General features: G+C 52.8%; 1 protein-coding gene across 1 annotated transcript; it reads right to left on the bottom strand.

The window, feature by feature from the left end:
- Positions 1-12,523: 12,523 nt before the first annotated feature.
- MAFB (MAF bZIP transcription factor B) lies at positions 12,524-15,947 on the bottom strand. Its single transcript, XM_049869760.1, has one exon. The coding sequence runs from the start codon at positions 15,450-15,452 to the stop codon at positions 14,481-14,483; it is 972 nt and encodes a 323-aa protein (XP_049725717.1). The 5' UTR covers positions 15,453-15,947; the 3' UTR covers positions 12,524-14,480.
- Between the last annotated feature and the right edge of the window lie 446 nt (positions 15,948-16,393).

The following is a 16,393-nucleotide window of genomic DNA, read 5'->3' as shown; positions in this document are numbered from 1 at the left end:
TTCAGAAGTCATCAGGGCCAGGGCAGACTCTTCCCAGGAGCTGCTACGCTATGCTTCTGCCTTTCGACCTTCCGCAAATTGCCTCAGAGTCTGAGCTCAGCATCTTGGACTGCCAAAGCCACAGTTTAGACGGAACTGAAATTTGGAGCCTTGCTCGCTGCTGGGGCAAAGATGGACCAATAACATGTTGATTTTGCAAACAAGGCAGTGCCGTGATCAGAGGTGAGTTTTTGAAAGAGAACCCTGGCAATTCTGGAGGGGTAGGGCAAGGCCTGGAAGATAAGTTATAAGGCTCCGGGCCTTGATCAAGAAAGAAGTGGGGGCATTCCAAGCTAAGGTGTGGTGGTGGGAACAGACAGGAGGGTGCATTTGAGAGGGGATGTGAAAGCAGAAGGAGTCCTAGTGGCGCAGTGGTTGAGAGCTCAGCTGCTAACCAAAAGGTCGACAGTTCGAATCCACCAATCACTCCTTAGAAACCCTATGGGGCAGTTCTACCCTGTCCTATAAGGTCGCTATGAGTCAGAATTGACTTGACAGCAACGGGATGAGAGCAGAATGGCCCCAAGAGATGAACTAGTTCTCAAGAACTAGGAGGACAAGGGCTTCAAGGAGTTCACTTGGCCTGGTGGCTCTGCTTACGATTGACCTAGCTGTGAAATGGACCTAGTGACGTTAATGGCTTGACCCCTTCCAGAGGGTTCTGTCTGTGTGCAGGATCAGGAGGTAAAAAGTCATTAGAGGAACGGGGGGGAGGCAGGCAACGGTGCTTACAGCTGCGTTTCAATCTGCTAGCCCCAAATACCGAGAGAAAATGTCCTGTTGGAAGATGTCAGTCTCTTTTCTTCTGGGTTCCACTTCTGTAGAGCCTCTTTCTGCACTGTTGAAACAGAAAGTGGAGCTCCGGGAAGGTTGATTTTGACTTGAGGACACTGAATACAATCTTTTCTCAATGTTTACAAAGTGTGTTTACTAAGCAGCCTGCTCTCCAAACCCCAGCAATTGCTTTAAACAAGAGAGCTGTTGATTTGTGGTATGCTTTCTTTTAAAAAAATATCATCTCAAGTATCAGATTTAGGGACATTATTTCTTTTTAAAAATAACTTGTCAAGGGGACAAAAGTATTTAGGAGGCTTTCTTCTCTGCTCAGAAAGCAACAGGGAGGAGGAGCTGGTTTTTTGTTTTTGGGGGGTTTTTTACATGAGTTTAGAACTCCATAAATTGAGGGAGGGGAGCAAGGCTAGAAAGCAGGCCAGATGCTGGTGAGCTGCAGGCTCTTAGAATCCCAAGACCCCTCTCTGATGCCCCCTCCCAGTCCTACTCTACCCTTGGTTTTTCGTTTTGGTTGTTTTGTTTTGTTTTCTTTTCTTTTCAAAGACCCACAAGGGGAAATAGTGAAATTGAGCTCGGCTCTGCTCCACACTCCATTTCACCCCCTACCCTCCATCCCCACCATTCCCCAACCTGCGTCATATATCAGATGTCAACCTCTTTCTCCTCACAGGCACCAAACTGTATCCCAAAGCGCAGTGCTTGCACCATCGATGGTACACAAGATTTTGGAGGATCTTACACAGATAATGCTTTTTAAAAATTTTTTAGTAGTTACACATTTTTAAAGAGTATCAAAAGAAAGATAGATGAAAGAAAGAAAGAGAGATAAAGTGGGTGGGTAGATGGATGGGTGGGTGGGTGAGTGGGTGGGTGTGTGAATGGATAAATGGATGAATAGAATGAGCCAGACCTCAGATTCATGCTTTCATAGATGTTACTGCTTTCCTCTTTAAATACATTTTCTTCAGTACATACTCATTCAACGAAGTAATGGTTTTTTGAGGACCTACTAAGTGCAGTCACCATTCATGGTTCTTTGGGACATCAGTAAACAAAACAGCCATCAGCCACTGACTTCACAGAGCTTATGTGCTGACAGGAAGAGGCAGAAAATAAGCAATAAATGAATAAATAATCAGTATCCTAAAGTGATTAGTGCTATGGAAATGAAAAATTTGAGCAGAATAAGGCAGGCCGGGAGTGCTGAGATGCCTGGAGTTTGTGAATCACCTCCCTACTACATTCCATTTCAGTGCTCCAACGTCCGGGGGCTTCCCATTGGCCCTAGAATGAAGCCCAGTTACCTTGATCTGACAGCCCAGGCCCTGAATGCTTTCATCCCAAATGATCCTGCCCAGCCCTCTGTACTTACATTGGGTGCCCGCCCAGCGGCTATCAACCTGGGCTCCTCAGAACACCAAGGGTTCCATGGCATTGCCTGAGGGTCCTTGGAGGGGAAAAGCAAAGAGAGAAGAGGCTCTCCAAGCCACGGCCACCTGCCCCTACCTCATGCATCTTTCTGTTTTTAACTGCTCTATTTTATTGTCTTAGTTACCTAGTGCTGCTGTAACAGAAATACCACAAGGAGAAGACTTTGAAGAACAATTTATTTTCTCACAGAGGCTAGAAGCCTGAATTCAGGGCATGGCTCTAGGAAGAGGTCCTTTCTTTGTCTATTTCAGCTTCTAATAAACCAAAAAGCCAAACCTGTTGCCATCGAGTCTGACTCCTAGAGCTTCCAGAAATTCTTGGCCTTCCTGGGCTTGTAGATGCATCTGCCATGTGTATCTGTCTTCATTTGGCATCTGCCTCCTGTGCATGTCTCTGTGTCTGCTCTGCTCTTTTTATAACTCAGAAGTGATTAGGTTTAGGACCCAGCCTACACTGGCATGACCTCATGAACATAACAAAAGAAATTCCTTATTTGCAAACACGATCACATCAACAGCTACAGGGGCCAGAACACAACTCAATCTATAACATTTGTATATCAGGTTTCTGCATAAAATCTCATGTGAAGGAAGAAACCTGCCACTAAACACACACAAGGTTTCAAAGTTATTGCTTTGACAAATGGACACCCACTTTCCCCAATCTCTGCCTCTTCCTCCACCTGAAGTACCTTTGCCCCTCCTCTGCTGGTCAAAATTCTATTCCTCCAAGCCCCGTCCAGATATCATTTCTTCAAGGATGCCTCTCCTGATGCCCTGACTGGAAGTCATAGCTGCATCTTCTGGCCTCTGACAGCCCAGTATCGACATGGTAGATAGCCATTTTCTTCCCTTGGTCTCCAGTGAAGAATGACTGGCCAAATTCATCATGGCTTGTGATGACTGTGGGAGTTCCTGGGTAGTGCAAATGATTAAGCATTCAGCTACTAACTGGAAAGTTGGTGGTTCGAACCCAAGCAAAGATGCCTTCGGAAGAAAGGCCCGGTCATCTGCTTCTGAAAGGTCACAGCCATGAAAACCTTAGGGAGTGTGGTTCTACTCTGCATACATGAGGTCCCCATGAGTAGGAATTGACTTAACAGCAAGATGGTTTGGTTTTATGATGATTGCACAGGCTAGGATGTAGTGACAAACAACCCTAACATTTCAATGGCTCATCACAACAGAAATTTCTTGCTCCCACTATATGTCCATCATGGACCCATGGCGGGGGCAATGCTCTCTTCCACACAGTCACTCAGGAACTCTGGCAGATAGAAGCTTGACTCTCTTATAGATGAACCATCTGGAACACTTGGTCTCTGTGGTTGCCATGGCAGAGAAGAAGTGCTTGAGGCCCCCAATTTGGAAATAGCCTCATCACTTCCACTCACAGCCCGTTGGCCAGAAGTAGTCACATGGCTCCACCTAAAACTACAAGGATGCAGGAAATCGTAATTCTTACCTGTGATCAGGAGAGACAAACCAGATATGAGTGAGCACTAGAAGCCTCTACCACATCCACCCATTACCCAAATTGCTGTGAATAGGGGAATTCCGATCGGTTTAGGAAGGATCTGAGCAGGAGGCATTGGGCCAGCAGGGTAGAGGGTAGCCCAGCCGGTTCTAAGAGTTTACAATGTGTCTATCTAAGACTCTGTAAACCCCAAGCACTCTAGGGAGAGACCCAGAAACCAGGTGTGGAGCCAAGTGCCATTTTCAGCAAAGAAGGATCCAGGCCAAGAAACCATCTTTACTGGCCTCAAAGGGATATTTTCTAAGTAAATCTTATTGTGCCATATGCCATCTCGACTTGAAACCTTACAAAGTTTTCCTATAGCTCTTTAGGGCAGCCTCCAGGTTCTACACGGTCCTGTCCATCATGCCAGTCTCACTTGGGGCCACTGCCCCCTCACTGTGTATCCTCCAGCCTCAGTGGTCTCTTTCAGCACCTCCAGTGGGCCAAAATCCCTGTACACCCACAGACATTTGCACGGGCTGATCTCTCTGCCTAGATCTGCTCTGTCCGATATGACAACTGCCAGCCACGTGTAGCTATTCAAATTTAAATTCTAATTAGCTAAAACTTAACAAAATTTAAATTTTCATTTTTCTACATGAGCTGCATGAGTCATATTTCAGGGGCTCAACAGCCACACATAGCTAGTGGCTACCTTATTGAACAGCACAGATAAGGAACGTGTCTAGCATCAGAAAGTTCTATTGGACAGCGCTAGCTTAGCTTGCACTCTTTGACTTGGGTAATTCCTGTGTAGGCTTTTCAGATCTCAGTTCAAATGTCGCCTCCTCCGAGAAGACCTCCTGGACCACTCTTCCCCTAGTCTGGGTCAGTTTCATTGTCACGTGCTCTTAGATGGCCAGGTTGCTTTCCTCCATAGCAGCTATACCTTTTTGAAATTGCACACTCATCAGTACCATTTGGCTGACGTCTTTCTCTTCTGTTGGGCTGTAAACTCCTAACAGAATTTAGGCAGAGATTTTTTCTGTTTTTGCTCATCATTGTATTGCCAATACCTAGCGCAGTGCCTGGTACATGGAAGACACACAACAAACGTTTGTTCATCTGTGGAATGAGTGGTTTTAGGTGGCAGGGTTGCCTGGCTGATGAAAGCAGAGTGTTTGCTGAGCACAGGGTTAGAGCAGCTGTGGAGAACTGCGATTCAGCAGGTTCTTGGGACCCAAAATTTTGGTAGGTGGGAGTAGCTCCAGAGGCTGGGGTCCCAGCTGCAGCGAACCTGAACTCAGCCCAGGAACCCCACCCCATTCCTGCACCACCACCTCATCAAGGCCCCACACACTCTCCGTCCTAGATAACTTCTGCCTTTTCCTGGAGAAGCCAAGTCTCAGATATTCACCAACTGCCTCCCTCCCCCTCTGGCCCTGCGCTTGCAGCAGTAGCATTGAAATGCTTCCCTTGACGGCTTACAGAAGAATCTTAGGAGTGGAGACTGCCCTTGGCACATTTGCCGGGATGCCTGGCTAGGCGTGGAGCGTGCCGTGTGCTCCAGCACGTATGTGGCCGCCCTTGTGGAGCAAGTCCCGGATCACACAGCCCTGGATCTGACAGGTACCACGCAGCAGCTGCGTGATTTACAGGGGCTGGTGGGAAGAGGTTTCCTCTCCTACTTTGAGAGCTTGAGTGCTTTATATAAATATTTATGGGAGTCTGGGCTTCCATTAACCCCACGAGTGCCACATTTCACTTGTTACACTGTGCTTGTCTATGAATGTGTAGGCCAGTATTCAATTACACGCATAGGCATGTGCATTCATGTGGGCATGTGGGATACACATGAACATATGCACGTTTTGGGAGAGTGTATAAAAAAACGCATGTGCAATCCAGTGTGTCTCCACGTGAAGATACATGCATACAGGTGTGTGTGTAATTATGAACATTGTGTGTACACTGTGTGAATGCATGTTTATGTGTGCACGGATACATACAAGTGGGTATACTTTTGTGCTCCTACATATAATGTATGCATGCATGTATATGGTTTTTCTGAATATGAGAGTGTTTATATAGCAAATGGAAACCCCGGTGGCGTAGTGGTTAAGTGCTACGGCTGCTAACCAAAGGGTCGGCAGTTCAAATCCACTAGGCGCTCCTTGGAAACTCTGTGGGGCAGTTCTACTCTGTCCTATAGGGTCGCTATGAGTTGGAATCGACTCGATAGCAGTGGGTTTGGTTTTGGTTTTATATAGCAAATGAGTATACGTGGACCTGTATTGGTTTGAATGTGTGTGCACATACGTGCCTATCTCTGAGAGTACAAGCACATCTATGTGCATGTACAAAGCATTGGTATCACCCCCAGAAGCAGCTTTGCTGAAGCTGTGGATGACTGCGTCAAAAACTGCCTCACCTGGAGGCTGCTTCTTCTATAAACACTTCCTCTGGTAATTATAATACATTTATTAGGAAGTTCAGCTGAGAACAGATGAAAGGACTGCTGATTAATTACAAACAGTGCGAACTTCCCAAGCCAACGACGGCCAAACCAGCCTCCCCGCCCACCACCACCCGCACACACACACACAGTCCACACCACCATACCCTGCTCATTCCTCTGTCAGTGATGGAAATGAGCAATGGAGCAGCAGTTTCTTTCTGACAGTCTGCTTGTGTTTGTCCTACTGTGCCTCCGAGTCCCCATTGCCCGCCTAGTTGCCTGGGCAGGGAGCCCTGTGGCTAGAGAGCATAAAGTGTACCCCCAAAAAACTGACTCCCTTTTGCAAAGGAAATTAGAAAGGAAGCTGTCCCCAAAGAGGGCTGTCACCTACCCCTATACTTCACCCTGAGTCCCCAAGGGTTACGGACAAAGATATAGAACTAATAGAGCTTGGTAGCAAAAAACACACATTTTATCATCAGATAGGCAGGGATTTAAGTTTTGGATCCTCCACTGAGAGACTCTGGGCCAGAGATAACCACTCTGGGCCTTGTTTATCCATCCCTGACATGCGGATATAATAACCCACACTTTAGAGTTAAGTGGAATGCCGTAGTGGGAAAGCCTCATGGTTTGAATATACCTCTTCTGCTCTGTGATCTGCCTGACCCTTGTGCCTGGAAAAGGACATGTATGCCAGGCTCAGGCTCCCAGGAAACAAAGGGGGGCAGGTGCCGAGCCCTGCACTGGGAAGAGCACCCCTTCTCTGCCCACTCAGGACAGGCCAAGCTGGGCCACCAGGCCAGTCTGGCTTCATGGCCATTCCTCAACCGGGCCTCTGTACATGTAACCCTGGAAGGATCAGAACAGGCATGGTGACAGGAGAAGAAACAAGAGTGCCTGAGAGTGAGCTCAGGGCAGCCTCTACTCTCCATTCTTTTGGCTCCATATTCCTGACGGAGGCACAGATTAGGCTTAATGTGGGCCTCACCCTCCTCAGCTCTGAAATGGACACTTTAGCTTCCTACCCAGCCCCGTTCCTTTACGGGAAGATGTCCAAGCCCTGGTAAGATGCACAGAGCTCCACGAAGGAAAATACAACAATATAAATACTGGCTTTGTGAGTCCATCGGCCTCCTTGCTCTGAAACCAGCATCTTCCAGAAAGTACCAAGCCTCCTCCTGTGATTGCCCCTCCGGCCTGAGGACCTCATCCCTTTTTGATACAAATAGTAACGGAATGTAGAATGAGTGGCTGCTATTTTACATGGAAGTAACTTCACATCCAAAGAATGCAGAGAAGCAGCTAAAACTGAGTTTTCCTTTGGAACAAATCCTTATTATTAATTTAGGTGGTTTTCCATATTAGAGCAGCAACTAATCTATATTGAAGCTCTTCCAAGTGAGAACAGTTAGCTCTGATTTTCTTATCTAAATGCATCTTTTAAGAGAACACATGTAGGGCATGGAGAAGCTGTGTAGGATGTGCCAGAGGCATGCAGGGCATGGAGATGGCATGTAGGACATGGAGGAGGTATGCAGGGCATGAAGATGGCATGTAGGACATGGAGGAGGCATGCAGGGCATGGAGATGGGATGTAGGACATGGAGGAAGCATGCAGGACATGGAGATGGCATGTAGGACATGAAGGAGGCAAGTAGAACATGAAGGAGACATACAGAACACGGAGAAGGCATGTAGGACATGGAGGAGGCATGTAGGACATGAAGGAGATATATAGGACATGAAGGAGGCTGTAGGACATTGAGGAGGCAGATAGGACATGGAGGATGTGTGCTGCCCAGCTGAAAGGGATGTTCTCCTTGGTCTTGACACCTGCTCTGGGAGCAGGGACTGTAGAAAGGATGAGTGAGATTCCAGCAGCAGCCACTGCCTTCTACCAGGGGCACCTAGTCCCCTAGGCCAGGAAAGCCCCAGCCTGGGAAACCCTGTGGTGGTGCCTGCTTGGGAAGACGAGGTACACTCTGGACACAGGACTAGGGCTTCAAACAGGTTCATCCCAGTTGGAAGCTAAGCTGGGAATTTGCATTTCTAACAACAGCAGCTAATGCTGCTGTTTAGGGACCAATTCTGAGAATCACTAGTACAGCAGTGGTTCCCATAATTTATTTTACATAAGAATCGCCCGGGGATCTCCTTAAAATGTAGATTCTGATTCTGTATCTCTGGGATGGAAATTCAAATTCTCAGCAGGGACTCCAACTGGAAGGAACCGGTTGGAAGCCCTGCACAGGACTCTCCCTTACTGTAGCTGCTGGTCTCCCAGAGAGCTAGGCAAATGCTCTTTTACCCAGACTGACTTCTTTTAGGAGGGCTGCAGCTGGAAAAGTGTGCCCTGGTGACGCAGCACAGGGAGCCCTGGTGGTGCAGAGGCTTCAGAGCTCAGTTGCTAACCAAAATGTTGGCAGTTCTGATCCAGCAGCTCCTCCTTGGAATCCACTTGACGGCACCATTGGTTGGTTGGTGCAGTGGTGCAGTGGTGCAGTGGTAAGCTCTCAGCTAAAGGTCAGCAGTTCAAACCCACTAGCCACTCTGCAGGAGAAAAATGTGTGTGGCAGTCTGCTCCCATAAAATTCACAGCCTTGGAAACCCTATGGGACCGTTCTACTCTGTCCTGTAGGGTCCACTAAAGACATGGGTTGGGTGTTGTGATTGTTTTTGCAGCTGGAAAAGATGCTGGCAATAGGATGTGCCATTTTAGGACTTTTATTTTGGTGGGGAGGATGGGCAGAGCAAACCTCTAATCCTCCCCTTTCTTACATAACAAATCCAAACACACTGTCTGTGGGATGAGAGGCCAGGCCATCAGATCTCTGGCTGCGGAGGGAAGGGTTATGCAAGAAGCCAGTTCAGAGTCTTTCTTCCTGAAAACTGAAAGGCCCAGAAGGCACATGTTACATCTGAATGCCTGCAAGGGAGTAACTAAAATCCCTAAACCTAGTTGTGTCCAGGGCTCTGAGAGAAAAAGGGATTTTTTGTTTCTTTGTTAGGGTTGGGGGTAGGGTGGGGTTTCCTTGCCTAGTGTGGCAGTGGGTGCAGAAGCTGCAGCTCCAGGTCACAAAAAAAGTCAAGTGGTCAGCCTGGTGTGTTTGCCTGGTTACTCACAGCTCCCCCAGTAGGTGGACAGGCTCAAGCCACAGTGGGTGCTTAGGACTCGGCCACCACCTGACAGGAAAGGGGTTGCCCTGTCACAGAAAAACCCAGAGACCTGGACCAAGGGAAGCCTGGCTGGGAGTGAAGGATACCTGGGTCTCACGGAGAGCCCAGCTTTGCCTCCAGGCCCCGGCAAGGACCTTGCTCCTACCAGCCCCAGACAGCCCTGCCGCCCAGAGCTCCTGGACGGAAGGAAAGGCTGAGGAGCTGGAGTAGTAAAGGGGAGATCCCCAAGCAGGTGCCCCTGGCACCAGCGCTGCGCTGTGGCTCCAGGGACTCCAGCCCCTCCACCTCGGTCCCTCCTCATCATCCCGCACATACCAGACACCTCAGCACCGGCTCCCACAGCCCTTCCCCACCAGGCAGAGCCGGTATAAAAGGCAGAAAAGAAAACGCGGGAGAAAGTTTTCTGAAATGAAAGAGGTTGCGAAAAGAAGTTTGAAGGAATGGGAAATGGCAAAGAGAGAGTGCGCGGCACGTGGAAGGACTGGAGCTCCCGGGAAGCGCCGCCGCGCCCTCCCGACCCGCCTGGCTGAAGGTGGCGCCGCGGGTCTAACGGGCACAGCCACCGCACACCCGAGAAATTCAGGGGTCGCAAGCGGAGTGCTTCCCATGGGACCGGACTAGGGCGACCCCCGGAGAGGAGCCGCGGGCCCGGGACCTGCGTTGCCCCTGTGTGCCTCCCGGTGTCTGCGGTCTCCGCGCGCGTCCCCGGGTGCAGGCGCCGGCCTGTCTACGTGGGACCCGTGCGGGTTGGAAGGCTTCTGCCGCAGGGAGAATTTTCCCCCGGGCCGGGGAGGCCTGCGAGGAGCCCCCGAGCGAGGGACAGGGCTGGGAACAGAAAGGGGTGAGGGTTGCGGGGCGCCACCAGAGCGGGGCCAGCGGGCCCGCCTCAGGACCCAGCTCGATATTCCCGGGCTTGAGGGCGCCGGGTCCGGGTTATCGTCGCGGGTGACCACTGCAGGCTGAGGATGGAGACGTGGCCGGGCCTGCTTGCTGAGCTCGGGCTCCCGAGGCCCAGCCTCCTCCCGGCTCTGCCAGACCCTGCCCGCGTGCGCCTCGGCCTGTGGGTGCCCAGATGATGGGCTGGTGCAGGGCCCCACAGAGCCTGCGTGGGTATCAGCATGGACCAGGACGTGGGTGTCTGTGATTTTGACCGTGCGTCGCTATGCCGTGGGGCTGCCAGCTTCTCCAAGAAGCAGTTGGTCACTCTGACCCGTCCTGGCCCATGTTCTAGGTACGGAGTGATGGTGTCTGTTACTGGGTGGGTGTTTGTACCTTGGCGCCCTGGCCAAGGAAGACTCACCTTCCGAGTTTGCTTGCCTCCCCTAAGCCGAGACTTTTCAAGCACAAAGTCGGCGTGACTCTGAGGCCAAGGATGCCAGTGGCTTCGGATGAGTCCCCAGGGACTCAGGCCACAGGGTCTAGAGCGTCAACCCCCAGAGTTGTGATCCCCTTCAGCCCAAGCTGTGGGGTTTCTTCCGGCTATGAGGGCAGCGGGTCTACCTCGCTGAGGCCTGCTTCGCCCCAAAGGAGATATGCTTGTATCCACTGAGATGTCCCTATCAAGTTGTGTGGTCCCGCATTGGCACACGCCATGACCCAGCTAATCACACCTTTTGCTTTCATCTGTGCACACAAGGCAGGGTTGCCCCGCAGCCAGGCTCAGCTGCCCACGGCCTCTCCGATCACAGCCAAAGCGCCCCCCACACATGCACACACCACTTTGGGTTGATGAAATGAACTGGGCCTCCAAAGGAAATTCCCTTTTCTTACTAAACTCCCCCAAAGCGCTGTAACAGTGCAAATTACTGCTAACATTATCTGCAGCCTTGGTTTGGGGGGTATTTCCCCCTGTCCTCCCCAGCCCAGACCCTTACCCCCAAGCCTCCAGGGATCCAGGCCAAAGTCTACTCCCTGCTAACTTCACACTCCCCTTCTTTCTCTCAGGCACTACTCAGCTCCAGTGCCTGACAACTGGAACGACACTCCTTAGGTCTCCTCTACCTCCCCAGTCCATTCTTGTAAATTCATGCTAGGAGCTCCCAACCAGAGAACAGGCTGTTCCTCCCCAACTGAGGAAATGGGGTCTGAGGCGACTGGAGGGCCCTCGGAGCCTGCTGTTGCCAAAGGAGCACAGAAGCCTTTCTGGGATTTGGGGGGGATCCTGCCTTCAAGATGTCTGGGGCCCTGAGTTATCGACCGGGATTCCAAGGAGGCGGGAGGGATTTTGGGTAACCTGGGCTGGCACCACTCTTCCAAGCACCCCTAAAGAGCCTGGGAAAGGAGAGGTTCTGTGGACCACCTTTCGGGCAGAGGACTCCAGACTGCAGACAGTGCTGTTGCATTAGAAGAACGCTTCAGACCCCCTCTCTGACCGGATTCGGGGAGTCACTAAAATCCAGGTCCAGCCATGCAGTGCTCTGCTGCAAGACTGGAGGCCCCAGACCTGAGCCTCCAGCGCGCCCTGGGCGTGTCACCCCAGAAAAAAGTCTGAAGGAAGAGGCTTCCTCTCTGGAAGCTTCCTGCTCCCAAACCCTAGCACTGGGTTCTACCTGCATCTGTAAGTGGGGGAGAGGTGTGAGGGAGAGGCATTCTAACTCTGGGCACCTCCAGCATCTCCCTGAGAGATGCGCTGCAGAAAGTCAAGGGCCATGTAGCCCAAGTGGGAGAACGAGGGCAGTGCGGCAGCTGGAGCTGAGCACCAAAAAGCCCCAGCTTCCCCTCAGGGGGTGGCAGCTCCTGGGCTCAGCCATCCTCAGCCTCAGAGCTGTTAGGTTAGCAGGGCAGTCCTGATGCCAAAGCCTGGAAGCCCCACAAATGTGGCATCTGCTAGGGACTTCAAAGCCTTTTGGACCTGCACCATCTCAGCTCACAAGCCGGCTCCTGACCCGGGTCTGTACCTAAGGTGGGAAGCAGAGAACACATTTGAGGCACACATACCCATACTCACTCAGGCAACTCAAGGGAGACATTGGCCCAGATTTGGTTTGATTTTCCAGGGGCAAGGGGATGAGAGCACCCAAAAGTTGGTGCAACTGTTGAAAGGGCAAGAGAAGAAAGTCCAAGTCATGCGAACACGGAGTCCTCTAAATAAACACCATTTCCATGGTTTTAATAAGCAAAATAGGAAAACCATTTTAATAACCAAAAAACAGAAACCAGTCTGAATAAAACTACAATAGACTAGGTTTTAATATTTTCATATCATAAGCAGGGTTTGAAATTGATCCCTTATTTTACATGAAATAAAAACAATTTCCGTTGCAGCAAGTCTGATTTCAACACAGTTGAATCCGTAAAAACCGAAGCTCGTTTCTGATGCAGGACGAATATCCACAATATTTAAAACTGCAAGCACCATGCGGTTCATACAATCTTGTTATTACTGTTAATTTATCGACTAATACAAACTCAAAATGCATCCGGCCAGCAGCGCCAGCAATTTCAAATGGGGACTAAAAAACACGCTTTCATTTTGGTATTTTTGTCAGTGCAACTTAAATCCTTTTACTGACCTGCAGGAAAAAAAAATAATAATAACAAAACAAAAAAAGCCACCCAGATTTTCCCTATAACTATTATACAACCGAAGGGGGAAGAACACCACCAATAACTCGCCCTGTTATTTCAAAAGCAGGCAAAGAAATACACATAACGTGTTGCTCTAAAGAACGCACTTGAAAGTTGCAAAATTACTTGCCGAAGTTTGGGTTTTTGGTACATTTCAGGGCATGGCGGTTGATTCAGCATAAGCTCAGGTCACCACGGGCTGGCGAAGCTGCTCGCCTTTAGGAGCGCTGCGGCTGCTGCAATTAGTAAGGGCCTTGGAGGTTGCAAAAGGACCCTGGGGTGAGTCTGGTTACACTAAAAAGCAAACAAGAGCTATTTTCCTTTCCTTTCTGGTTGGGGTGTCAATTTGGCCTTAAGACTAGGAGAGGAGCAAGCGTACCTCGGGCCTCGGGGTGCGGAAGTCCGCAGCTGTCCTGCCCTGCCCTGGTACTGGAGAGCTAGAAGTCCAGTTTTCTCTTCCTCTCTCAACACCCCCCCTCAAAAAAAAAAAAAATCCTGAAAACTAAAGCGAGAGGAAAAAGAGGACTGAATGGGGGGCAGAGAAGGAGAAGAGAACATGCAACTTCCAAGGGTGCCCCAAGACAAAAACTTGTTTTCCGATGCTGATGCAAAGTGCCCGGAACTTTTATTTCTCTACTTACAAAAAAAAAAAGTCATAATAATAAACCCAAACAAAGACACTCAGCTCGCGGCCACGTTCTCTATGCGATTTGGCGGGGCGGGTATTTACAAGCCAACAGCCAGGACTGAAACCCGAACAGCGCACGCAGTCGCTGGAGTTTCCGAACTGCAATCCCTTCCAACCAAAGAAACAAGGGGGTTATGATCCATGATCAACAACATGCTAAAGTTAAACAAGAAAATGGTACAAAATAGAAATTATTACCATACATGTCCAGCATGCAGGATTAATATTTTTAATGCAGATTTTCGTATTTTTTTTTTCCTATATAATCGAGCAGGCAATAAAACTGATGAGATTTGCGCGCCGAACGTCCTAACTGAGGCCCGCGGCCCCGGGCTGACAGCCAGTGTTGTCCAGACCCTGGACAAGACAGGTCCATCTGTCCTTCCTCCGCTCAGCCTTGTCTCTCGCCTGCGGGTACGCCAGGGTTCCCCTCCTCTCCTCTCCTCGCTGCTCTCTTCCTCGGGCGGACTGCGCTCCGGGCAACGAGGAAGCGGCCCCGGCTTAACGCGCAAAGTTCAGAAAGCCAGGAGTCTCCAGACGGCCTTGGCGACTCCTTAGGACTATGCCTCGCTGCCCTCCAGCCTGGAGAAAAGTTGCTCTGGGACCTCCCACCCTCTGGTCTCTCTCTGGCTCTGCTCCAGTCTAGGAGGCGGCGCTGGCGCGCGTTGCTCTCGCCTTGGCCGAGATCCCCTACCCGCCCGCGCGCCCGCCCGTCGCCCGCGGCCCGCGCGCCCTTCCTCCCTCTCCAAGTCAAACAGGTCAAGGCTGGGGCCGTGGCAGGGACAGGGTCCGGGAGGTTCCGGGACTGGGGACGCGGGAAGGGGAGTCCGGGCCGGGGCAAGGGCGGGGGCCGAGACCGGCCACGACTCACAGAAAGAACTCGGGAGAGGAGGGGCTGTCGCTGGTGGAGCCCGCCTCCCTGAAGCCGGAGTTGGCGAGTTTCTCGCACTTGACCTTGTAGGCGTCTCTCTCTCGGGCCAGCCGGGACACCTCCTGCTTAAGCTGCTCCACCTGCTGAATGAGCTGCGTCTTCTCATTCTCCAGGTGGTGTTTCTGCTGGACGCGTTTATACCTGCAAGACTGGGCGTAGCCCCGGTTCTTCAGGGTCCGCCGCTTCTGCTTCAGGCGGATCACCTCGTCCTTGGTGAAGCCCCGCAGGTGGCGGTTCAGCTCGCGCACCGACATGGACACGAGCTGGTCGTCGGAGAAGCGGTCCTCCACACTGCCGCTGCCGCCAGCCGCCGTCGCCGCGGCCGCCGCATGCGGCCCTGCCCCGGGGTGGCTGGTGGGTAGCTGCTGCGTGGGGCTGGCCGCGTTGGACGGCGGCGGCGACGCTTGGTGATGGTGGTGATGGTGCGGGTGCGCATGTGGGCCCAGTTCGTCGTGGGCCACGGCGGCAGCCTGGTACGCATGGTGCGGGTGTGGGTGGTGGTGGTGATGGTGGTGGTGGTGCGCGCCGCGGAAGCCGTCGAAGCTCTGCAGCGGCTGTGGCACTGGGTGCGAGCCGATGAGAGCCTCCACCGCGTCTTCGGGCGTCAGGTTGAGCGCCTCGGGGTTCATCTGCTGGTAGTTACTCGCCATCCAGTACAGGTCCTCGAGGTGGGTCTTCTCGGTAGGGCTGAAGCTGGGCGACGAGGGCACCGAGCTACACGGCGTGCTGAGCGGCGTGGACGACACTGAGCCGGCCGGCTGCAAGCGCGTACAGGGCCGTCCCGGGCGCTCGGCGCGCCCCAGCGGCTCCTTCTTCACGTCGAACTTGAGCAGGTCGAAGTCATTGACATACTCCATGGCCAGCGGGCTGGTGGGCAACTCGGGCCCCATACTCAGCTCCGCGGCCATCGCTGACGCGGGGCGCAGCCGCCGCCGCCGCCGCCGCCGGGGAAACTTTGCGCCGGGCCGCCCGGGGACGAAGAGCGGCGAGCTGGAGAGGCGGGGAGCCGAGGGCGCAGCGGGCCGGGGCCGCCGGCCAAGCCTTTGTCTGGGGACGCGGCGGTGCGCCGTATAGTCCCGAGGCTGCCCGCGCCGCCCCAGAGCTTGGGGCTGTGGCCGCTCCGGGTCCTGGCCGGGCCGAGCGGGGCAGGATGGAGAGGCGAGTGGGGCGCGCGGCGGGGTGAGGGGAGACGCAGGGCGAGCGCCCGCCACTCGCTCTCTAGCTCTCTTGCTCTGGGGATCTCTTGCTCGCAGCCGCTTACAGCCTGGCAGTGCAGCTGTGCTGGATCCGCCGCCGCCGCTGCCTTTTATCGCCTTCCTGATGTCACGGGGACCCGGGCGGCCCGGCGAGCTGACCAATGGCTGCGCGGCCCCCACGGCCCGGCGGCGCAGGGCGGGGCGCGCCTGACAGCTCCTCCGCCCCCCGCGTCAGCTGACTCTCGGTGCGAGCTGCCCAGGAGCCGCCGAGGCCTCGCCAAGGGCTGGAGGCGAGTGGGACCGCCAGCCCCGGCCCAGCCCCCTCACCCTCCGTGTCCCAGCCCCCTCGAGCTCAACTCCGGTGCACCCCACCCCCAGACTGGATCGCTGCTTCCACCCCCTCGCGCGCTCTCCTTCCCCTTTACCCTTTGTCCTCCCCCAAGTCCGTGTCACCCCCAAGAAGGCTCAGGACGAGCGCCAGGACGACTCCTCCAGGGCCCTTTGTTCCCAAGAGGCCTCCGCCCTATTGGGGACGCTTAGTGTGTCCGCGCTGCTGCGGGCCGTGTGTGTGCTGCTGGTGCCTGTGTTTCTGCAGGTCTGCGAGTATTTGTGTGTTGGGCGGGCGGGGGAGAGGCGGGGTTCGGGCTCCAAGA

The sequence above is a fragment of the Elephas maximus genome, chromosome 25, assembly GCF_024166365.1.
Source record: "Elephas maximus indicus isolate mEleMax1 chromosome 25, mEleMax1 primary haplotype, whole genome shotgun sequence".
NCBI lineage: Eukaryota > Metazoa > Chordata > Mammalia > Proboscidea > Elephantidae > Elephas > Elephas maximus.
The sequence above is the reverse complement of the archived record's forward strand: the minus strand, read 5'-3'. Positions and strand labels throughout refer to the sequence as shown.